The 24,187-nt window shown below is 39.8% G+C and overlaps 1 protein-coding gene across 1 annotated transcript; it reads right to left on the minus strand.

Moving 5' to 3' along the window:
- Window positions 1-2,952: 2,952 nt before the first annotated feature.
- Window positions 2,953-23,813, minus strand: abcc4 (ATP binding cassette subfamily C member 4 (PEL blood group)). The gene is made up of 30 exons (XM_079460073.1): window positions 23,580-23,813; window positions 22,119-22,229; window positions 20,029-20,149; window positions 19,130-19,354; window positions 18,812-18,901; window positions 17,962-18,125; window positions 17,594-17,719; window positions 16,317-16,566; window positions 15,760-15,864; window positions 15,062-15,151; window positions 14,779-14,970; window positions 13,942-14,036; window positions 13,494-13,580; window positions 12,584-12,680; window positions 11,951-12,157; window positions 11,570-11,707; window positions 11,445-11,482; window positions 11,236-11,342; window positions 11,011-11,157; window positions 8,266-8,345; window positions 7,318-7,468; window positions 6,981-7,100; window positions 6,784-6,894; window positions 6,374-6,474; window positions 6,087-6,278; window positions 5,757-6,002; window positions 5,400-5,572; window positions 5,212-5,317; window positions 4,959-5,093; window positions 2,953-4,272 (listed from the first exon to the last, which is right to left on the minus strand). Exons 1-30 carry the CDS (start codon window positions 23,651-23,653, stop codon window positions 4,183-4,185), a joined length of 3,969 nt encoding a protein of 1,322 aa, XP_079316199.1. The 5' UTR covers window positions 23,654-23,813; the 3' UTR covers window positions 2,953-4,182.
- Window positions 23,814-24,187: the final 374 nt, after the last annotated feature.

Consider the following 24,187-nt stretch of genomic DNA (forward strand, 5'->3'; position numbering starts at 1 on the left):
TGAAAGGAGATGAAAGGAGGGCTCCAGTGAGAGTGAAGGATGGTCACACTGTGTGGCTAATGTTCTGCAGGTTTTGACCGCAGAGAATGGGAACAATGGTGGCAAATGGCAGGACAATGACCAGTGTTTTTGTCCTCTCAATTTGTCTGAGGTCCTTAGACCTAATCACATTCACTCGGAGTCATTTGAAGGTTTTGTTCCGAAGAGAAACCGCTGAGAGTTGGGTCCTGCAGACAAAAGGACACCGGAGGGAGGAATCCCCATATATCACCATGACAGCCGGACTTTAGGACAGGGATTCGGGTCCAAAGAAAACACAGAGTGAATGGAGAGGATTGGAGAGAAAAGCCAACGTTCATTATCTGGAAACGCCATCGGACATGCTCGACCTTCACTAGCATGAGGACTGTGAGAAGAGCCATTAAGATTCTTTGTTGAGTTTGACCTATCGAGCGTTGGAAAAGATTTTTGGAGGCAAAGTTTACACGGCTGTTGATAAACAGTTTATCATAGAAAAATATTGTACGTATAGTTCTAACAAAAGGTCCATGTTTGCAAAAGAAACCTCTTGTTTTTAGTGTTGTTGCTCAGATGTTGCACTTTCACAGCAGATTCTTTGAGAATTCGAAGTTGGGTTTCATTTAAGTATCATGTTTCTCTTAAAATTGCTATATAGGAGAAATAACGCCATTGTAGAGGTAATACGATGGGTACATTTGATGAGAAATGTTTGAGTTTATATTGAGATCTTCCATAATATTAAGTTATGATGGCAAAATGGACAAATCTGAGCTCAGTTTGTGACTCTCTTGTGAAACCGTAATGAAGAGTTTTTTAATGAGAAAGTTTCCATCTGCTCTCTATTTCATCTCACTGATATCTAGGAGAAATAACTGACATATTAAAAAGATCTCATCTGCGAGTTTTCCTAGGGATCAGAGTAAAAAAGGTCTAATTTAACTTCATAACAAGGTTATTTTACTTTATTAAAATTAAAACTTTGAAAACGTTTCTGTTCATTGAAATCATATGAAATACTGACCTAAAAATGATTGGAAAAATTGGAAATCTTGCCTGGAAAATAAACTGAAATAAGTTTAATGCACTACATTTATAAACATAAACAAAAATAAAACTAAAAAAAATTATTTATTAATTGAATATAGCAACATAAAAATTTACAAATGAATCGTAAAATGACAAAAGTATATACCAAAAACCTTAACTAAAATTAACAAAACATCCGTAGTTTAATATGTGCCATTATTTTTATTAAAAACAATCAAACTAAATAATACAAAAACTATAATAACTGTGCTTCATACACTTTCCAAACAAAACTAAATCAAAGTGAAACACAACTTAAACGTCACAATGTTAGCATACTGATATTGTCCATTGAGCTTAAAGGAGAAGTTCACTTCAAAATGTTCCCCCATTCACTTTCCATAGTGATTTTTATTCTGACATGGAAAGTCAATAGGGCCACTTTTGAAGCGCACTACTCCTTTAATAACTTTTTATCCTGGAACATTCTTTAATGTGCACCAAGCAGAATCTGCATCGCACTTTTCACCAGATTGCAGCGCAGGAAAAGCCAAACAGCTGCGTTCCATGTCACAGTGATTTCTGAAGGCCCGATCACCTTCATCAACATTGTGCAGCTTTGGAACTGATATTCAGACCGTGCCCGAGCAGAGAGAATGGAGGTAGAGGCATGACAAATGCCATTCTCGCACTCTTTAAACAATTCGCTCCAGAAAAGCAATCCGGAGCACTTCAATGTCAGAAAGCGTTTTGTTTCAAAGAATTACCTTCAGTTCCTTTGTTAAGTCCTTTGTTTTGAAAAAGAAAAAAGGAAATGGCACATACTAACTACAAGTAACTACAGGACAAACTATTTAAAACTACGGAGATCTTTTCTCAGAACCTTTCGTAATCATTTTACGAAGTATTTTTAACCTATTTGTTGTGGACGTACAGGTATGAACATAGTTTTCCTCAAGTTCATAACGGTGTCGTGGGTTAGTTCGGTGTCCAAAGGTAAATTTGATCAGTGCATCTATGGTTTCATCATTCATACCTAACCCAAGAAACGCTCATTTCCCCAATCTTCTTATTTTGTATTTTAAGCACATATGCCCCATTACATCATATGTCATTAAAAGAGCATTTTTACTGTGCTTTAGTTTCAGGAACACTGTGCTGTAGTTATATAAACAAACTCCATTCATAAAATCATATCTTAATTTTGTTTATAATAAAATAATACTGGGAAATGGATGAGAATCACAAGATTGAGAGGTGAAGTAACCCATGTGTTTGTTTGGCATGAGATCATGGCTGTAAGGGAGGACTACCACATATCTCTCATCATAATAGATCTGGCTAGCCTTTCATATCTTCTCTCAATTTTTTGTGCATTACCAGTGTATTGAAAGTGCTTTTTCAGTGGCAAAGTAAAGGCAAGCATTCCTTCTTGTGAGCACCTTTGAACCGAACACAATAGGATCTTCTACCGCAAAGATCTCACACTTTTGTTTGTCCATCCAAGAGGAGAAAGGCTTACAGTATCACTTACACTCTAGAGATGATGGTTACGATTACAGACAAAGGCACAAATGTCGAGGACAAGAGGCTGTGATTCGATGCCTGCTTGCCTAACACATTGCCTCTTGTTCTCGCTCAATCCAAGATTTTGCCTTCAGGTTAATTCCTTTATACCTTAACATAACATGGTCTGAAAACACCATGGGACACGGATGACAGACTGTAAACAAATACCCGCCGTAACCTCCGGCAGCAAATCTTTAAGCCATTATGAAGCGAGATGTAAAGTGACAAAGTTCAGCGCTCGAGGCCGTTCTTGGATACAGGGGGTTTTCCAGCCGTAATCCACCCGTATGGAAATGAATTTAGGTTAGCTGTGCATATATAGACAGATATATACAACTGGGTTTTCAATAAGATTTAATAATGAAACCGTGTGGTTAAATCAAAATACAAGAATCTGATATGATGAAACATTTACAATACTAATTAAACACGACGGAAAATAATACACATGAAACACAAAAAGCATATGACATTTCAACTTCGTCATTCTATTATCATGAAGATGAAACCTGATCATTTTTTAATTCAGTTCAATATCATTTAAATGCAGGTGACTCGAACAGCTAATTTAATTCAGCTTTAAAATTTAAGGCAGCTTTTTAGCTTTTGTAGAAGAGAACAGTCATAACTGTACTGCCCACTCATTACAAATCTTTTAAGTTTGATGAGCTTTTGAACTCGTCATTGAAAGAAATGCTAATCAAATATTTGCATTAACAGAATTGCATTTTTGTATTCATTAAACTCAACCAGAAGTCAAATTCTGTTTATTTGTTGAATTAAGGTGCTGGGCCCATTTTTGGTAAGTACTGTGTTGTCTATTTAGTTTCCACAAACAAAAACACACATAAATGTCATTGGCTCAGAAAAGGAAATGCTAAAGATGTTAAAATACGATCAAATTAAACTGGCCTCCGCACCAGACATTCAGTTCCTCATTCTCACGCTTTCAATTTCACAAATTATAGTACAAATTTGTTTGTATTGCTTCAAATGTTAGAACATATCCACATTCTATAAAACACAGCATGAACAGAACGCTCTCAGCGAATACTAATATGGTCTAAACACTCTCCAGCATGATTATAAGGATTAAGGCAGCTGGAGTGTACGAAACAATAAATAAACTAAATATGTCTTGCACAGGGTCCTCTTAAGAAAGGCAGTCGTATAAAAGGCACCGGTTTAACCAATCGGATTGTACTGTCAGAGCTGTACTGTAATCTCTTTGGCCCAAGTCCTGGAACCACGTAATAATAAGGCACGTCTATAAAAACTATGTTTTACAATCAGTATGTCTAATCAAGTTCTCTTGCAGTAACCATAACGCTGGTGTGTGAAGTCTGTATCATCTTGCATGATTGGAGCAACAGCCATTTCCCCTCTGGATCCACTGATGTCTACGGACGACATCCCCAGGCCAGTTCTGCTCAGTCTGAGCGAGCAGGGATCTCTCAGTGGTGACCTGGGGAAGATGAGGGCAGAACTTCTACCACATCACCCCGCCGGGGTAGCTGGAAGCAGCCGTGCCCCATACAGATCAGGCACTTAGCGGGCACAGGGTGGTTAGAGTGCCGTCTCGAAGATAACAAGGCTGCCATCTCCTGACGTGGCAAAGCCGTTGGGCTGGTGGGCTGGACTGCAGTTCATGTACGCCTGTAAACGAAGAGATGGAAAGAGCGTGATGTATACCAGCCTTTAATGAGACCTGGAACAGGATAAAAGGCGTCGCTCTTTTCCCAAACCATTCCGCGACAATGCTTTTCAAAACACAGGGGACGGCGGCTTGAATGCGAGTAAAAATCCCCCCTTATTTAATATCGTTATTATGCAGTAATCAAACCCTCGCATTGTATTCCAAAGCACCCGCGGCTCACAATGAGCGTAAAGACAAAAGGACGAAAAAGCACCTGGTGTTCAAGCACGCCCCCCCTCCCCCAACCCCCGCAGATAGCCGGAGAAAGTCCCGACGACACAAAGCGCGGCCGACAAACAGTTGGCCACACTATCAGATATACTCTCAATTGAGCTGCTGTTCATGCCACACAATGGCAGAGTGGTCTTATATCAGCTAAGATGTGTGTTTGAAAGCCCAGGCGGTCAGATCCAGAGGGGCCGCTGCTCAGAATGAGCTCACCGCTCGAAGGAGGCAGAAGGGAACCCGATCCGGAGGCCGAACAACATGACGCTCAGGAGGGGAAACTAATACTGACTGACAGCACAAAGGCCTGAGATCGTTCAAACGCAGTGAATTGTAAGTCTCTGGCACAAGCATTGGGACGCATCAAACTAACGATGCCGGTGAAGGAGGAACAGGAGTTGCGTGGAGCGACTTTGCTCACCTGTTTGGCGGCGTGCAACAGCGACGCCGCCTCTGCCTTTCCGGTCTGCTGAACCATTTTGTAGAAGATGCCGTCCTTGTCTTTTAGTAGAACGTAGGGACTGTCGTACGCGTTGATCCGACCAGCATCCAGAACCTGCGAAAATGCATTTTAAGAACAGCATTTTCGAAGATATCTCATACTATGGTACGTGTCAATTGCAAATCCCCAATAAAATAATGGTTATTTGGAGGTCTTGCTTCCAAACACTCACCAGGATGCGATCGCTGTCTATAATGGTGTTGAGTCTGTGCGCTATGGTGAGAACGGTGCATTCCTTGAACTTCTCACGGATGGTTTTCTGGATCAGTTCGTCTGTCCTGGAGAACACATGCGTGTCCTTAAAGGTTCAGTTCTACATATCGGAATGAACATATATAAGCTTCCGGTTTAAGATCTCACCGAGGGTCTACGTTTGCCGTGGCCTCGTCGATGATGAGAATTCGGTTCTTCCTCAGGATGGCCCTGGCGAGACAGACGAGCTGCCGTTGACCCACGCTGAAGTTAGATCCAGACTCGGCCAGTTCTGTCTCGAGTTTACTAGGCAGGTCCTCCACAACACTTTTCAGCTGGACCTTTGAACAGACAGCCATGCGTAGACATAGAGTCATTCGTACAGATGGACTTTGAGACCACATGTTAACAGATTGTGGTTAAGGTTTATATTTGAAAACGAGGTCAAAATAAATCATTTACACCTGAAATAATAATCATGTAAGCGAGATCCAAAAAGTGATCTAAATGATCAACAGGTTGTACCTCCTCAAGAGAGTTCCACAGATCCTGATCGGAGTGCTGGCCAAAGGGGTCCAAGTTCTTCCTCATGGTTCCCGTGAACAGCACAGGATCCTGCGGGATGATTGACATCTTCTGCCGGAGGTCATGCAGGCCGATCTCAGAGGTCAACACCCCGTCCACAAAGATCTTACCCTCAGGCTCCGTCAGACGGAAGAGCGCCGATATCAGGGAGCTTTTCCCTGCCCCGGTTCGCCCCACGATTCCAATCTGACGAAAGCGGAACAGAAAGCTTCATTTCAAGTGTCCAACAGAAATTGATATGCCGCCCTGAAGCTGCTGTGCTGGACTCACCTTCTCTTTGGGTCTGAACATGGCTGAGATGTTCTTGAGGATAAGAGGTCCATCTGAACTGTAGGAGAAGTTGATTCTGTCGAAGGTAATCAGACCTCGATTCGGCCAATCAGGAGGAGGGCGTTTTTGGGTCTCCCATGGCGCTTCGCTCTCTAGCTCCGTGTACTCAAATACTCTCTCTACTGAGGTCATCTAAGAATAAACATCATACAAACAATAAATGTAAATTGAGCTGTAAATAAATGCCTAGAACAGTGGGTAAGAAGAAAGGTAAATGAGGTTCTTACCATGTTCTCTACCTCTGCACTCTGTCTAACGCCCCATTGGAACATTCCCATTAGAGTGACAGCGTAAGACAAAGCCAAACCAACCGCACCTGCTTCCAAACCTGCAAGAACAAGACACACCATCAGCACTCAGAAAATCTCTTTATTCTGTTGAGCAAAAAAAGAAGATATTATGAAGAATGTAGGGAAAGAAAACCATTCTGATTAACTTTTGAGTACCATTTTTCCTACTATGGTAGTCTTCCAAATATCTTTCTCTTTATTCAACCAAACAAAGAAATGTATACGTATTTCTAACAACTCGAGCATGAGTAAATGAAGATTTTTGGTGAACTGTTCCTTTAAGCAGTGTGTTTCTGCAAAAACGTGCACGTATTAGGAGTTAAGTAGCTGTTATTTGGTTTCCTCACTGTCTTTCAGCAGAAGACATCCGAAGGCTGTGATGGTCACGAACACGCAGCACATTCCATCCAAGCGCACGGCGAACCAGCGTGATGTGGTCAGGAACAGGAACCAGGCCTCTGCGCAAGATGTGACATTCACATTACAAAAAATAAACAGAAGAAATCCAGTCCTCTCTTAACTTCAGGGCAACTCGTTTACAGACCCGAGTGCAGATCCTGATGGGCGTCAAACAGTTGCTGAAATCTTTCCTCTGCTTTAAAGGCACGGATGGTACACAAGCCTTGCAGAGAGGACGACAGGTGGGAGAACACTGGACTACGGGCTATGGAGACACAAATATACAGACGTCAACACTGGACTTTGAAAGAAGAATTTTAATAACAGAAAACCTTTACAGGACGTTAACGATACGATACACAAGGTTTTACAATGTCATTCTATATTTTTGTAATGTAAAAGATTGGTTTTCCAAAACATTAACAATTTTCAAAAAAGTTTTTTTGTACAACAGAATTGCCAAAATTGAAGGTTTAACATACTTGTGGATTCGAGGCGCTTGACATCACGTGAGGTCCGCAGGAAGTAACGCCGCAGGAACAGGAAGCAAATCAACAGAGGCAGCACGGGAATCAGAATCCATGGTATTACTGAAGATGCCACAGCGATGACGCCGATGATCTGCAGAAACACCTGATGGGGGATAATGTTAAAGAAAGGAAGTTAGCTGAGGACATACTGCGTCACGACGGTTGACTGCGGGGGTCATTAAAAGCACTTTGTGGTTTAGGTCGCTCCTTTTAACCACGAGCGTTTATCAAAGAGCGCAGGGAAAAACAGTAAGCTTGCTCTGAAAGTGCCGCATCATGCTGTCACTACGAGACCTCTTTCAAATTACCCATAATGCCCAGCTCTTCATCATCACCACGTTAACAACTTAAGGTTACTGTGGGAATAACCACAGACTTTGGAGGAACACAAACTGACAAAAGCACTTCTGTTTCATCAGGTCCTCACCGTTCAGGAGAATAAAATAACGTCAGAGCGAGGTCTCGCTGCTCAAAACTCACCTTAGGGCGGCAACATCAGACAACACGATGTTTATGTTTGGAAAAAATATTAGCGTATTAGCATACAGCCAAAAAAACTGCTTAAAAATGAGAAAGTGGTCACAATTGACCAAAGACTCGAGTTTTCTCATAATAAGAGAGACCAAATGAAGATCCTCCAGATCTAAAGAACGACTGAAAGACTATTCACACGGTCACGTTTGAGACAATAGCCTTCTGAGCTCTTCAAGTGACGCCTGTCACCCACATATTGACCACATTGTCATTTGTCTGGAGAAAAGCCACAATATGTTGTTGCTCCAAAACACTTGGTCTACCAAAGCGAATAATGCACGTCGGCACAAGTAAAGGCTATTCTAATATACCCGAGTCAGCGACATATTTCATGGGGTTTAACAGACACAGAACTACACAACGTACCTGCAAAAAATCCACAAACGTCCAAGGAAGCAATGAGTCAAGCTGCCCGATGTCTTTGGAGAACCGGTTGAGAATTCTTCCTGAAAATACAAGTGAGGAAGACAGTAAACTTTAAACAGTTTTTTATGTAGCAACATATATACATCGTGCCACAATATATCATTACACCCACAATAATAGCGTAATATTTAAAATTTTTGTATGACAGTGCTTTGCATCACAACCAATTATGGTCATTTCAACATTTTATGGCAACTGTTTTATATGTTAAAGGAATAGTTCACGCAAAAATGTAAATGTTGTCATTATTTGCTCACCCTCCTTTTGTTACAAACCTCTATTCACTTCTTTTTTGTGCTGTACACAAATTGAAGATATTTTAATGAAAGTTTGTAAGTAAGTTGTTTTGGGTCACCATTGACTCCAATAGTATGAAAAAAGAATACCATGAAAGTCAATGGTGACCCAAAACGGCTTGCTTACAAACTTTCCTAAAAAAGAAAATCTTCGTGTTCAAAGGAACAAAGAAATGTATAAACGTTTGTAACAACTGGAGGGTGAGAAAACGATGACATTTTGGGGTAAAATATTCCTTTAATGTGGCTGAATATAAGGTGATTTGTTAACGGTCACACGACGTGCCAAGTTTTCAGCCGCATTATTTTATCAATAACAATCACATATTTCCATTTACTTCTTATCTCACTGGTTATAATAATAGCAGCCATAAAGGCCTTTTAACCCATGTCTTGAGTGATCGGCAGGACAATAAATGAGATTAAACACAAATAAAGCAAACAAAAGAGAGCGTGCTAGATTGACACTGGCACCGCATTGGGTATCAGTTTGTCATTTGTCAGAAGCGTTTATGGCTTCTAATGTTGAGATTACCAGGAACGAAGAAATAAAAAGCATTAGGACCAGTCTTTATTACAATTATCAAAGAATCGGTGAATGCAACATATGGATTAACAGTCGTTTCACATCACAGCCATATCACATTCGTACCATTAAAAAAAACATTTCTGTGACTTTCACAAAGTATCAGATTTGTGTCTCTCGCTGTAATTGTGCTTCGTGCTGCTGATAACTGTACCACGGTAAAATGACTCCACCTGACGCGTTCAGAGTCATAAAACTATCTATTAGACTTTTGAGACTTGTAAATGCTCTTTCGCTCACGTTATCAACAGGAACACCCCGATAAGCAGCTCTCAGTGAAAAACAACACACACGGGCTGTTTGCTCTTAAAGTCACCACACGGCGTCCAAAAACTATAACATATTGGGTATACAATAGGCATATCAGCTGTCGTATACAAACTTTGTACTGTACATTATGGCACAAACAACAATTATCAGTGCTTTTTGTGCCAGTCAGCAGAGGTAATTACAGATTATATGTGTATTATTCACGAACATCTGACTGCACGTGATAATAAACGAAACGAACAGAAAATGTTATTAAAATGTAAAGAATTCTCTGAGAGCGAGATGAGAACTTTAAATCACATTACATTTAATCTCTAATCGCCTGACATGACATGCACGTGGATAGCAAAAGCAAAACAGTTTAGGAAAAACCGTAAGTCAAAAAATCTCAGTATTCATTTATCTAGAAAAAAAAGCTTTATTTATAATTAAATACTAAGCACCATTTCACATGACAACTAGTCAAGAGACATGATTGAAACAGATTTTAAGATGCGATTGTGTTGCTAAATTAGCTGCAAATATTATATAGTTTTCTTTTGTTTCATTTCAATAGTCATTTGGATTATTTTAATGATGTTTTTTGGAGCATCAGCATCTTCTGACCTGTGTGTTTACTATATAGGTGTGTTTCTTTTACAAAAACACGTGTAAACCCTTGGCCCATAAACTGTAAATGTATGAGTGTGCATGCAATTAAATAAAATACATTTTAATCGAATTCTGGAAAATTCAAATCACGTTCTCATGAGTTCAGGTTTTAAATCACTATTAAATAGGTGAAATTTGATCTTAAAAGGTGGTATATCAAAAACCAGAGAGTTATAAAGCTCATGAAAGCCTTGAATTTGAGATTATTTAGAGAATGCTATAACCTTGCACAGACTAGAAAAGAATGAACATATCCAGTCAAACAGCCAATAAGAGCTCCCATAGAAACCAACCCAAAGTTTTCCTCCTTACACCCGCATGGTTTAAACACTTCACATCAAACATACGCAATTCCCGACCAAGGGCCTCGGATGATGCCGTTTACTCTACGCTGCAATGTAAACACTGAAATCTAAAGTAAATATGATGACAACACTTCGTCCAGCTTTACTATCTGCTAGTGGACATCACTTCCAGATACTTAAAAACCACCTGAGAGAGTGTAAATGTTCTTATGTACACTACAGTTTAAACGTTTAGGGTCACTTGAGTAAAATCGATCTCTTGACCTCACACATTTTTTGATCTAGGCTAAAACGTCTGAAAATATAAACGTGCCAACATATTAGTTTTAAGCAATTAAAATGTCATTCTTCTCCATAAAAATCTTCGCAGACACCAACAAAAGTATTAAAAAGGATCCCCCTACAGCTGGTTTTAAAGTACAACTAACATTGATCAAGAACTTGTTTCGTAGTAGGAACCATCTTCTAGTACAACTACAACTTTACCTGAGACAGAGACATATTGACAAGACATGCTGCCATGTGCTGCCCTCTGCTGGTCACGTTCAGCACTGGGAGGAAGTGCTGTTCTACTCACCAATGGGATTGATGTCGAAGAACCGGACGGGTGTCCTGAGGATGCAGTTGAACATGCGGGTGTGTAGCATCTGCGCTGAGCTCACCAGACCTTTAAACATGATCAAACTGCGCAAAAAGCCGAAGATGATGGTGGCCACCGTTAAACCTGCCATTTGAAGATGATCAAAATGAGAAAAAAAGTCCCGAAATAGTGAGAGACACAAATATATGGTTCTGATCATACCTCCGTAAATTCCGAGATAGAAGTTCAGGTCCAGCTCCTGAGTGATGTTAGCATTCATCCCACTGGTGGTGTTAGAAGGGGTGTTGAGCTTCTCTTGTTCTGTGGCCCTGTCAATCATAGTTCCTTTAGTGTCAAATTTACATGATCTGCTGCGTGTCAAATAAGAAATGACATGCAAAGTGCAAAAAAACAACACACAGATCACTCACCAGTATGCAAGCCACCAGTCCTGAAGAATGTAAGAAACCTGTGGAGCAGAAGACATTGATAACATCATTGAGTGACAAGAAATTCAGTGTAAACCTCTGTGATGCACAACTGCTGCCTCTCGTACCTGAGCGAGGAGGTTTAGGAGGAAAATGAAGATCAGCATTGCGACGTTGGCTCCGGCTCTGAAGTATTTCCAGTACATACTGAAGCCGATGGTTCCTTCGGATCGACTTTCTTCTGCCATGGTTTGAACATGCTCCACCTTGCACAAAAACACAAATACATTAAACTGAGCGTACATGTACACAAAGCGGCTAAACTTTTTTTGGCATAGTTATCGTCCCTGGCGAGCCTAGCGTCTGGTGTAGAGCTCATTTATCTTAAGGAGGTGTTTTGTCATGACGACACTGTTGCAGGTGAAAGTCACACTCGTCCGCTAGATGGAGCCACTAACCCATTTAACATTTGGTGCGGTATTTTGTTCACAAGTCAACCCAACACTTACCGGAAGCTGATCAGTTTCATCTTTAACAGACAGAACCGACGACGTCTGTGAACGGACGGAGTTCTGAGATAAGGTTCGGCTGCGGGGGGAGCGGGGAGCTTCTTTCTCGCCCGAGGTCTCATCCTCCTCATCCTTCTTCAACAAAGAGGTGAAATCCACTCCCGAGCGCTGAAGCTCAGAAAACGTACCGTGTGCCACCGTGTGTCCCTGAGAAAGTAAGAGACGGTTCGGTAGTTCATTTTGGAATGAACTCTTTCCCCACACATACTTTGAAATGAATGCATTTAAACATCGTGCGAATGAATATAAAGGGAATTTGTTGTTTTTTAGAAAATCGTGTTTGACATATTGAAACCAAGATTTGATGAGAATCAGCCAATTAGAATGCTAATGACCTGCGCTATTTAATAAAAATGGTGCATTTTTACGTTTAAGAGGTGATAGTGAAAGATCCAATGAAGATTTTCGCTAAAAGCAGAGTCTCTGTTCTTTCATTTGGTATATTGTTTCGTCCCTATATTTATTAAAGAAAATGTACTGATAGCCATTCAATTTGAGTGAAGTTTACTTTTTTTAGTCTGACGGGGAAAGAGTTGAAGATCGAAGATTGAAGTGTGCAGTGCCACGGCTCACCTCTTTCAAAACAAGGATCTGATCTGCGGCCTTCAGGTACTGCAGCTGGTGAGTAACTAAGATTCTGGGTTTCGCCTTTAGAATTCCACAAATACACCTGCAGGAATATAAAAACAGATATTAGCAGCTTATCACTTATTCTAAACACTTTTAAATCTTGTTTGAACTGATATCTGTGTGTCAGGAGTGTGTGAACAGAACCACCCTAGAAGTGCAGTTGAAGTCAATTTACACCGAGATGCTTCACAAACGCATGCAAGTACAATTCTGAGTTCATAATGGGTCATGTTTTTAGTTTTTAAACATATGATGCGTTTGTCCTGTAAATTGTCACTTATCAAAAACAGTGTGCAGATTGTAAAGACATAACATGTTTGTGCATTCACTCATAGGAGCATTTTCTCATTTTTTGACGAGCAATAGGAAGACCAGCTTATCAAGATTGGCTGTGGTGTGGGCATGCAGCTTCAGCTCTTTACTTTTGCGATATTGAGAAGTTGTGTGTTTGTTTGTTCACAGCATTTCAGTGATGGATGTTGTATAAACAGAGATATAACGCTGGATTTGAAGATCGTTTGAAACTGATAGATGGCGCGGTCCAGGTGCTAAAAGATGCCGGACATGAAAGTCAAACAAAGTCATATGCCTGTTTTATATATGTGCATTATGTAAAAATCCCAAAGGGATTAATGCGATGATGTATAGTTTGCTCGTGCTGTAGTTCCGTCCCCCTGCCTGCCTCCAGCAGCTCGTATTCGTACAGCTGTATCTTCCTTTTATAAATTTGATCAAACTAAATACTGTTGGAAGATACAACTTATGCAATACTACTGTATAGGTACTCAAGATTCATATGAGATTGGCAGAAACTGTGTGTGTTATCCGATCTTTAATGAGAGGACAGACTCACTGTTCAAACAGGTGACGACCCACTTCCGCGTCCACAGCACTCAACGGATCATCCAGCAGGTAAATATCAGCATCCTGATAGACAGCCCTGAAACACAGTGATGATTCGCTTGTGAATACATTTGTGTTTTATTCTTTTAAGTAGATAATGTTCATTATTTACTCCTATACTCATAGGGTTAGTTCATCAAAGTTTTTTAAATCTATTTACATTTATTTGACCATTACTGTTATTCATTACATTAAACCTAATACAAGCTATTTCAAAAGATTCTGTGACTTAAAATGCCATCCACTTACACACAGTAATTTATTAGAAGGAATTTCATTCAAATTAAAGTTTCAAGTTAGATCATATTTGGTTTCTAGAAACAGTGTTTGTGTCACCAGTTTATAGCTTAAATGGAAAGGATTTATGATCGACTTGAGGATAAGAGGAATTAAAATACCTGGCCAGGTTGACCCGAGCTTTCTGGCCTCCGCTGAGAGTCGCTCCTCTGTCTCCGATCACTGTCAGGTCTCCTTCAGGAAGCAGCTCCATGTCCTAAAGCACATAATTCAAGCCGCATTCTTACTATATCAAAAGTTACAATAACAATTACCAGCCCATATTATTAAGATTAATACTTATATAATTGTTTGAAAAACAGTAATAATTATAATAGTTAAAGGGGTGATTTAACGCAGTTTCATGCACAGTTATGCAGGGATAATGCGATGATGTATTGTGTGCTTTTGATTTAGTCCCCCCCAAGCACAGCCCCATGAGGTCGTCTGTGTTCAGAAATAACGGTAAAGCTCTATCTTAATATAAATGTGATTAAACTAAATACTCCTTAAAGATACAAAGTATGCAAAACTACACTAAAGGTACTCAAGATTAATATGAGAATGGCAGAAACAGCACGTTCTACCGGACCTTTAATAATAGCTGTATTCTGTATGTCAATGTAAATGCAAACTGTATGGTTATGGAACAGAATATTAAAACAAACAAACAAATTTACTCTTGAAAAAAAAAATGGATGAGAGAATATCATAAAAATACAATGCATTCAAATGTAGTGTATTAATATTTGAGTCCAGTCAACAAACATATGGAAGGAGGAAAAAAATGGGTTTGTGTCTGTGAAAGTGATGGATGACGGGCGTGTTCTATAGAAACAGGCCTATACAAATTTATATCAAATACATTATCATTGTTCGTTCACTTGGAATCAAACCCAGAACCGCTGTTTTGCGAGCGTCATGCTCTAGGAGCTGAACTATAGGAACAGGTGTCTCACCCTCTTGAGAGCACAGGCTCTAAGGACCTTTTCATATCTCTTGGGCTCCAGCTCTTTGCCAAACAAGATGTTGCTTCGAATGGTCCCCGGAAAGACCCAGGGCTGCTGTGAAGCGTATGTCAGCTCACCTTTGGTCTTTATTACGCCCTTCTCAACCGGAAGTTCCCCTAAAACCGTGCTGAGCAGAGACGACTGGATAGAGAAGCAACATGGCAGTCAAAATGATAGTCATTTTGTATTTCCGAATATTATGAAATCATAGGGCGAAATAAATGGGACTGACCTTGCCAGCGCCGACAGGACCAATAACAGCCAATAGCTGACCCGTCTTTACAGTGAAAGACACATTTTGGAGGGTTGGAGAGTCCAGAGTCTGCAAAGTAGTGAGCAAATATATTATACTACATTATTATTTGAATTTATATACATGACGAAAAATATTAAAGCTGATGACTTTAATCTTTAATCTGTGACTTTTGCGGTTAAGAATGAACCTAAATCAGTTACTGAGTAAGTACATGAAAAAAATCGAAACTTTCAACTTTCTCATCACAACAGTAAGCTAATAGTTATGAGTTACAGTCTGATTAATCCGACTTTGCATGGAAATCTGCTTGACGTCATATAAGGTAAAATTAAGTTTGTAAAATAACTGTAATTTTATGTTTCAAATGGAGATAGAAGATAAGAGGCAAACAGATAAAGTTACAGAATGCAGCTTTAAATCAACAAATAAATGAAATGAAATAAAATAAGAGGGATTTAAGAGTTCACAATTATCATTAATAATAAAATAAATAATAATACAAGTTATTAGATATATAAATTGTGTTATATTGAATATTAGAAATGTATAAGGTAACGTCAAAAAACTATGACAGAGTTCTGGATAAAAATTTCTCACGCACACTACAGCAGCTCGAATTTGAGCCTTTTTGTGTGGCGTGTGCACTTTTCATGACCATGTGACGCTTATCTCACCTGGTCCCAGTAACATACGACATCCTGCATGTCCACAGATGCATCCTTCTCCTCGTGAGAAATGGAACCTTGTGTTTTCACCAGCTCATCCAGCAGGAGAAACTTCTGCAATAAGAGACCACAGATCTGCTGTAGTAACATTTTTACAGTCAAAGACAGCGTATGTATTGCAGAACTTCCGAGTTTCTGTGGTTGCAGTAGGAACGTGGGTTCAATGAGAGGTCAGAGCAGGAAATAAATTATCTGCTTTGCTCATTACTACTGTCTACCATAAGCAGACAGTCCTGGCTTGCGCAACATCAGATGCGTCAGTGGGAACGTTGAGGCAAATCTAAAATTAACTAACTTTGAAATCGACACCGGAATCATTGCAGCAGAGCCAGAGAGAGCAAAGTTTGCCACACATAACATGAAAATTACTGGAAGAATTTCCCAGGTGTCTGACTGTAAACTCTCATCTCCAAAACTGTCACTTTACAGAAAACTGCATTTTTCCAATAATTAAACACTGTGTTGTCAAAGCAACTATATCAAGCCCATCTGACAGTGAAGTTCACCTTGATTCTCCTGATGCTGACGGCCGCCTCAGACAACTTCTCAACAGCAGAAGGAAAGAACAGAGTAACGGTGAGGCGAACAGCGGTGTACAGCGCCACGGTCACAAACACGCGACTGGCCGAGATGGTGTTTCCCACCAGCACGTACACGAGGAACGTCACAAACAGAATGATTTTACTCGCTACAAAGAACGAGCCCATGTTCAGTCCACGGAGATAAGAGCTACTCATGATTTTCGAGATCTCCTTCCTGAAAGAAACACAACATTAGTCAGAGCTTTTTAAGACGTTCCAAGCAAAGAAAAACAAAGCAGTCTTTTACTTTCCAAATCAACCTTGAGAAGTTATGTCTAAAGAATTAAAAGAAACGCACAGATAAGATTGAAGGAATGGTTCGTTGTTTGTATTGCATAAAATATTTCCAGCATCGCAAGGCTGAGTGTAAAATGAGATAAACTTCTATAAGGAAAGAGTTCACCTGAAAATGAAACTTGCTCATCGTGTTGTTTGCAACCTTTATGACTTTATGAACAGAACAGGAGAATTGTTGACATCATGTATAATGAAAACAAATAGTCACCAATTTATTTCATTGTCAGCGTCAATAGCTTTCCTGTAGCTCAGTAGTTAGAGCACGGAGCTAGCAACGCCAATGTCATGGGTCGATCCCAGGGATTGCACATAATGAAAAACAAATGTATAGTATAATGCAATGCAAGTCGCTTTGGATGAAAGCATCGGCCAAGTGCATCAATGTAATATTCTTTAACATCTCACTTTGTGCGTTTTACCAAATGAAAAGTCATGAGGTGGGAATAAAATGAGGGTGATGAAATAATAAGACAGTCTCATGTACATGTAACTCCCGCCGTCTCAAACTGGGGGCCCCCAAAATGGATTCAGGTGGCTTTTGTGGCCTTATATGAAATGTTGACATTTATCATAAATTTGATGTATTTAAACATCAGAAAAATAAGACCACCAATCAAAAGTATTGACGTTCCAGCTTCGTATAACAGAATTTGTTTTTGGTTTAATCAAATTCTAAGTTTAAGATTACATGTTTTTATAATGGGTGGGCCGCAAAGCGATGCACTCTACAAAAAGGGTGCCGTACAACGGACAAGTTTCAGAACCACTGCTATAGAATATACTACGACTCTACGAAACTAATACTCATAATACCACACGAAACCTTCCAGCATTGGAAAAGCATTTCGCTGACTGTGTCATAGTATTCATAGTATGACCATACGCAGGCCTATAGTTTCATTTACCTTCGTACGTCATTAACCAGCGCTGCAAACGGCTTTTCCCATGCATACATCTTAATTATACGTATGCCAGACACCACCTCATTCATGGTGCGGATCCTATTGTCTGTGTGGGCTGCAGTCTCAGCCCTGAGAAAGACACAGAGGAAGAGATACAAGATAGGATTTCAACTTCAATACATGAAGATTCTTCAAATTCTGAAAAGTGAAGCCTCTTCATACAAGGTTTTAGAAACATTGTAACTTACTGTCCTAGAATAATGATACAAAAAACATTATCTTGATCAGCCTTAACCCATAGCTCTTCCAAAAAGTACTTTCATCTCCCCTTTTATCTAACTCTTCATATAAGAGTAATTCAGAGAACATACCTGAACTTAGAAAACAGTTTACCAAACAAGGTCTGGAGCGGCATAAGAAAAACTAGAACTGCCATCCCTGCGAGGCACGATGGTCCAATCTCTTGCCAAAGCAGGCCAACCACAGCAGCAGCCTGGAGCGGCCCGACCCACAAAAAGTGCAGAAAAATTGTCAACTGAGAAAAAAATATAGAGAACATGAAAAGAATGGTGGACACCCGAGAATGAGTCAGGCTACAGTTTAAGCAAGCTTTGGCGTATAAAAACCATTTTTGTGCATAAAAAATATTTATGTGCATGAATGATTTTTCTGTACACAGCTTGAGATTTTGAGTTTTTTTCTGGAATCCAAGGTACTTGACATTCAAAGTTCTAATTTCGGCTAAACTCGGCCGTTTTCTATATAAAACATGCACTTCCTCTAATTCTTCACAGGATCCCTTTGATGTCTGCTGGGTAAATACAGGAACGTGACATTTCTACCTCCTTTAGAATTACTGGGCTAACTTAAAAAACCTTTAAAAGAGCTGACCTGTTTGAACAGGTCTACCCGTCTTCATTGGTATTAAAACAATTCCAATTTGCCCAAAATGTTAAGTTAACCTGCTGGGCTCCTTGCTTGTCGTTCTATACATGTTGCCAATGTGTTACACAGCAACAAAAGTCCTTTTGGTCCCTTTAAACGTCGCAATATGGGCAGCTTTTGACTCATAACCTAAAGTGAATGATACTTCGTATCCAAACAAATGCTCGGAAAAGCACTGGTTAAAAATAGAAAAGTAGAAACTCTGGTTAAAAAAGGAAACGTGCATCTGTGACCGTGCCATAACAGGAAGGTGAAAAAGTTGGGGAAAACTCCTACCTCATCAAACTTGTTGACATCATTGGACAAGAGATTAACAATTTGCCCTGTGGTTGTCTGGCCCATCGCTGTGGCACTGAGGCACAACGCCTGAAAGAAAACATTCCCCAAAAGTTTGTTAAAAATATTGTGACAACAACTTTAGTGTTGTACAAAACCACACAAGTAGTAAGTATTCTCTTAAGATCTTTGAATTCCAATAAAAATGTAATTTGGAACTAACATTATGATCACTTTGGGTCTCAAATTTATTATTTGATACAGGTACTCCCACAGTACTTATTCAGATTAAGATCATTTTTTGGGGGAAAGTCTGACCTTCTTGTAGATCATGTGGCACATTGCGATGCGGATTTTCATTCCAGCTCTTTGTACGTGGTAAAAGTAGCGGTGGTGCGTTAATGTCAGACACAGGACGCAGAGAGAGACGCCCGCTGCGTATCCATAAGCCTCGTTCAACGCTGCCGTGTCATTGCGGTCATAGCGCTCAAAAAACTGAATGAGTTTTCCCAAAAACACTGGTTGCACCACCTTAATAGTCTCCTATAAAAGACGACAAAAGAGAGAAGAAAATTAGATATTGTGCACATTTTGTACCTGTGATTAAACTGAACAGATTTGACTTCTCATTTTGTAGTAGTTTCATTCACCCGCATTTAATAAACCAATTTTAAATGAAACACAGAATGTCCACACAACTCATTACCAGATGTTCTTCAACGAAGAACTCTTGCTCTCGACTCGGGTGCAAAAAGCACAAGAGAAAAGTACAAAACATTACCAGCCTTTTAAAGCTTTTCAGTTTCAGGGGATTTTTGTCATTCTTCATCATGTGGAATAATGGAAAAGAGCTGCTTGGACGTTTTGCAAAACATCTTCATCCAAAAATGTATTTAGGTTTGGAAAAATAGAGAATAGTAAATAATTGTTCAAATCATTCCTGTACCTTCAGTGTAATGGATGTGTGAGAAAACATTAGTTTATATGCAGTTTCACACAGACCTCTATGCTCTATTTATGAAAATAACCCACGTGCAACACTTTTGTTCGACCACATCAGATGTGTGACTCATTAAGACAGAGTTTACAGGATTGTACTGTGTCATTAAACATTAGTCAGAGATATATTTGTTAAATAGTGAAACTAAACATGGTGTAGACATGCAGACTGTCACAAAGAAAGCTTCGCTGCCTTAGTTTAGTAAAACACAACGCACCTCTGTAAAAGTAAAAATGCCCAGTAATGCATACGGCTTCCAGTAGCACCTGATAATAGCTTTGCTTAGTTTGGGTGTCCTCAGTTCTTTTTTGGCTTTCTCCACTTCTTTCTCCCAGTATCTGTCAATATCAAATCAAAAACACAGACAGACCCACTCCATGAAAATAACGTGGCTTTAAAATATTTTGCAATTTATTACACAACAAGATAAAAAAGGATGACATCAACATTTCTGGACCACAAGGGTCACCTGGTGAAGGGGTCACGTGAGTGTAAATTACACAGGCCACGTGAAGAGTGTCATATATGTTATACAGCACAAAATGTCATCAGGCACAAGACATAAAACGCTTCTTACAGGATTTGCTATTGTTGTTTTAGAGAAGGTAAAAGAAGCAAGGAAATATCGTAAGCTAAGCTATCTTCAGAGTTCAGCCAGAGCAGACGTACACTCGACATCTTCAAGGCAGAACATTTGTGTTTATGCTTTGGCCCCATGGCTTCACCACGCTGTGGATGGCAATAAAGCCTCACTAATGAGTGTCACAGACCAAAGCTCTGTGTTAAATGAACCAGAACTGATCCATTTTAAAGCTCATCATCTGAAGCCGGAGAAAAACTGTCCATGGCGGTGTTGTTTTAATGAAAGGCAGTTTCCACAAGAGAAAAAAAAATGCTTGTGGTTTTCATAACTGCTTAGTGAATGATTTATCTGCTTATCTGTTTTCACGTAATAAACCTCAAGGTGAAAAACTCTAAATTGATAGTAAAGTGAATAAAATCTCAGTTAAACAGCGAACTTTGTGAACGGTTCATAAAATACTCAAATCTGCATTAAAAGAACAAATACCAAACGACAGATACCCTTAAACATTAACGTCAATATAACACGGTTGACCATCGGGCGACCCGGATTCGATTCCAGTCTCGTGCTCCTTTCCCGATCCCACCCCCTTCTCTCTCTCCTACTTCCCTTCCTGTCCTCTCTATCACTGAAAAAAACGCTTCACTTGCAAACATCGGACAAGACGAGTCTGACATCAAATTTGTCTTATTTTCTATATTTAATACATGTTTTTGGTATACAAGTGCCCAAAGAAAAGTGTCTTCATAATCTAATAGACTATGAAATAACTTGATCTCCCACACATTATGCAAACTGGGTTTTCAAATTGGGTTTAACTGCCAAGTGCCAACCAAAAAATTATTGCTATTGAATTTTGTATTCATAAATCCCTCTCTGTGTAGCATTATCCATCAGCGCACATAACAATGTAATGTCAGCCAAAAAGGTAAGACAAAAGGTTTCGAAAGGTGAAGCAAGTTATAAGATTCTGATGAAAGATTAATAGGACAAACAATGTTCTATGAAATAACATGAATCTGGCACTATAGTGTGTATATAGAGTAAACTGGGTAAATTTAGTCTTTTTGCTGACTTGCAAAGTTTTTGGCATAATTAAATAAGCCTCCCCGTCAACTCATGGTGTATAATTAAACCCAGCAGGGCATTAACTTTACACATCCATCACGTCCTGTTCTCCGTTCCTTATGCCAAGACCTCTGCTTCTTTAATAGAAACAGATGACCCTTCCAAATCCTGTGCCCTTCTATCATGGCATACAGCTGCGAAAATTATTAGAAGTGCTGGCTAAAACATGCAGCATCCTTATTATCAAACTAAGGGTGAAATATAATAAAAACACGAAGCCATTTGTTTAGCAGAACAATATGGAAGATTATCAAATCTCACCCCCCATTGACTCCCATAATATTTATTTCCCCCAGTATGGCATAAAATGGTGGGTGAGACCTGACATCCTTCCGAACTTCTTCCTCGGTGTTCAGTAAAACAAAGAAATGAACGCAGGTTTGAAACAATCTAACGGTGAGTAATGACAGAATTTTCCTTTTTGGTTGAAGTATCCCTTTAAAGAATGAACCAACCAATGGGGCCAATCGCCATCCCAACGCTGCTTAATGGGAACCACCCCGGCTTGGCTTTTTCACATTTCACACAAAGGTTTCAGGGGTCTGTTTAGAACCCCCTGTTGTACGGTCACGTGTTATTCCCAGCGGCTCACTCACCTCTGTAGTTCCTCCCCAAGTCTTTCAGACCGATCTTCCGGAAGCACGTTGTACATATCATCTTCTTCCAGTCGTCGCTTAGATCCGATGCGGAAAAGAGGGTTCAGCCAGCTGATGTCAAAACAGAGAACGTGAACACTGAAAGATGCTGAATTATGAGTTATGACAGAAGCAAACGGCGTGCTTCACAACAGTGAAAGCAGTCATTCTACAAAAACAAGGCAAGCACTTTAAAATGACATTATTACACGGCACGTTGGAATGCTTGATTCTGATTGGCCAGTCGAGACTTTTGCAGGTTCATTATTCCCAGATAACAACCTCTCGAAACTAATAACACACAGTAACCAAAGTTTTTTTTTTTATGTAAATATATCTTTAAATAACATTATATTAACAAATGATAAAACCAAACGTCGTTTCACGCCTTGTTAACGGCCTTTCCTCGCGAAGGGTCTGCATTCGGTAAAAAATGTGCTTATTCAAATATTTCAAAATCACATTTCATGTCACGTTTTTTTCCTCAGGTGGCAAGCAGCCGTCTAGTTAGCAGTATAATGTACAAGCAGCCGGTTGTTATCGCAGAAATAAGCCACGGCGGTGTGATCACAAAGTGAAGGTCTTGTATCACAATGAGGGGCTTATTTCTGCGACACAGCCGGCTGCTTGTAAAATTGTTTTGATTAGATTAGATTAAACTTTATTGTCATTACACGTATACAAGTACAGTGTAATGTAGTTTAGGTCTAACCAGAAGTGCATACGGTGAATAAATACAGAATACAATATTAGGAAAATATTATACAGTAGGTATGCTCTATGAAAATATGACAGTAGGTTTGTACCGTGAACAATATATACAGATGGCTATATACTATGAACATTAATGTACAGGTGGCTATGAACAGATATAATTTAGACTAAACAATAGTGCAAGTGACTTAAGTGTGCGTACGTTATAGACGTCGATCCCTTACGTCATACGTAACATGTGCTCTCCTTTACCGGGTGGTCGTACATCTGAACCAATGACCTCAAATAAGACGTAATCACATATTCTGTTATAAACAGCTATACATTTAAACACGCACATTTAATGTAAATCTTCTGAGGAAGATTATTTTAAAAGCTCCGAGGAAGGAAAGCTGTGTGCGAGCAGGACCAGACCCCAGATAAAGGTAATCCCGGGTAAATAATATCTTAGTTTAGTACACTTGAGGAAACAATACAGTCCATTATACATTTTATAAACTGTAAACGTTTATTTATTAAGCAGACTTACAAATGGAGGATTAGCATTTTACCTCAGGTACCAACACCAGGTACACTTACGAGTGTAAAGGATTTAGTTTCAATTTCTAAGGTATTAATAGGTTCATTTAATCAGCACATAAACTTTCAAATGACCAACCATCCGTCCCCTTCTGACCCAATGAGAGTCGCGGGCTGATAAACACTTACCAGAAGAATATCTGAGAAAAGAGATTAGCTCTGACGGCCGGGTTGCTTTTAGCATCTTTGTTTATTGGCTCCATATCGATCGACCACCTCCCCGCAGTACAGCCGGACACTGGCAGTCTTCACGTAGCCCTCGACCGGCGCGGTACATTAACCTTATTAACTGTTGTATAACTTTACACATGTCCGCGACTTCCCGTAGACCTGCGCTCCGAAGAAATAAGCCCCGCCCAACGCACCTAAACGAGCAGCTATAGGCTTCTGTAAATCCTACGCTTATGATTGGCAGCTAACGAGCAGGGCGGGAATATACGTCTTTCCCACCTACGTCATGGTGATTGTAGGGTCGCTACCATGGCGAAGGCTGAATATATTAATATTAAAACCGAATCACGTCCTTTTTTAATCCTCATTCGGCCAAGCAACTTGATTTATATTAATGAGCTCTTAATTAATTTGTCAGCTTCTCGCAGTCTCAAACGCCGGTCTGCGGTGCGCACGTTACGTAATTAATATTCATGAATCAGACCTTTGCTTTAGTAGGATTCGTACGTCACGTGAATGGATTCGCCGGTCAGATCGGGGAACGAAAGCGGTGAACGTGAGAAGGA

Source organism: Barbatula barbatula (genome assembly GCF_947034865.1).
Source record: "Barbatula barbatula genome assembly, chromosome: 7".
In the NCBI taxonomy this organism is placed as follows: Eukaryota; Metazoa; Chordata; class Actinopteri; order Cypriniformes; family Nemacheilidae; genus Barbatula; species Barbatula barbatula.

Coding starts and splice junctions, on each gene's coding strand:
- abcc4 (XM_079460073.1), bottom strand. CDS start 23,653: ATGGAGCCAATAAACAAAGATGCTAAAAGCAACCCGGCCGTCAGAGCT. Junction 15,865..16,316: donor TCAGCATCAGGAGAATCAAG/GTGAACTTCACT, acceptor CTCTTATTGCAG/AAGTTTCTCCTGCTGGATGA. Junction 5,094..5,211: donor TAGACAGCGATCGCATCCTG/GTGAGTGTTTGG, acceptor GCATTTTCGCAG/GTTCTGGATGCTGGTCGGAT.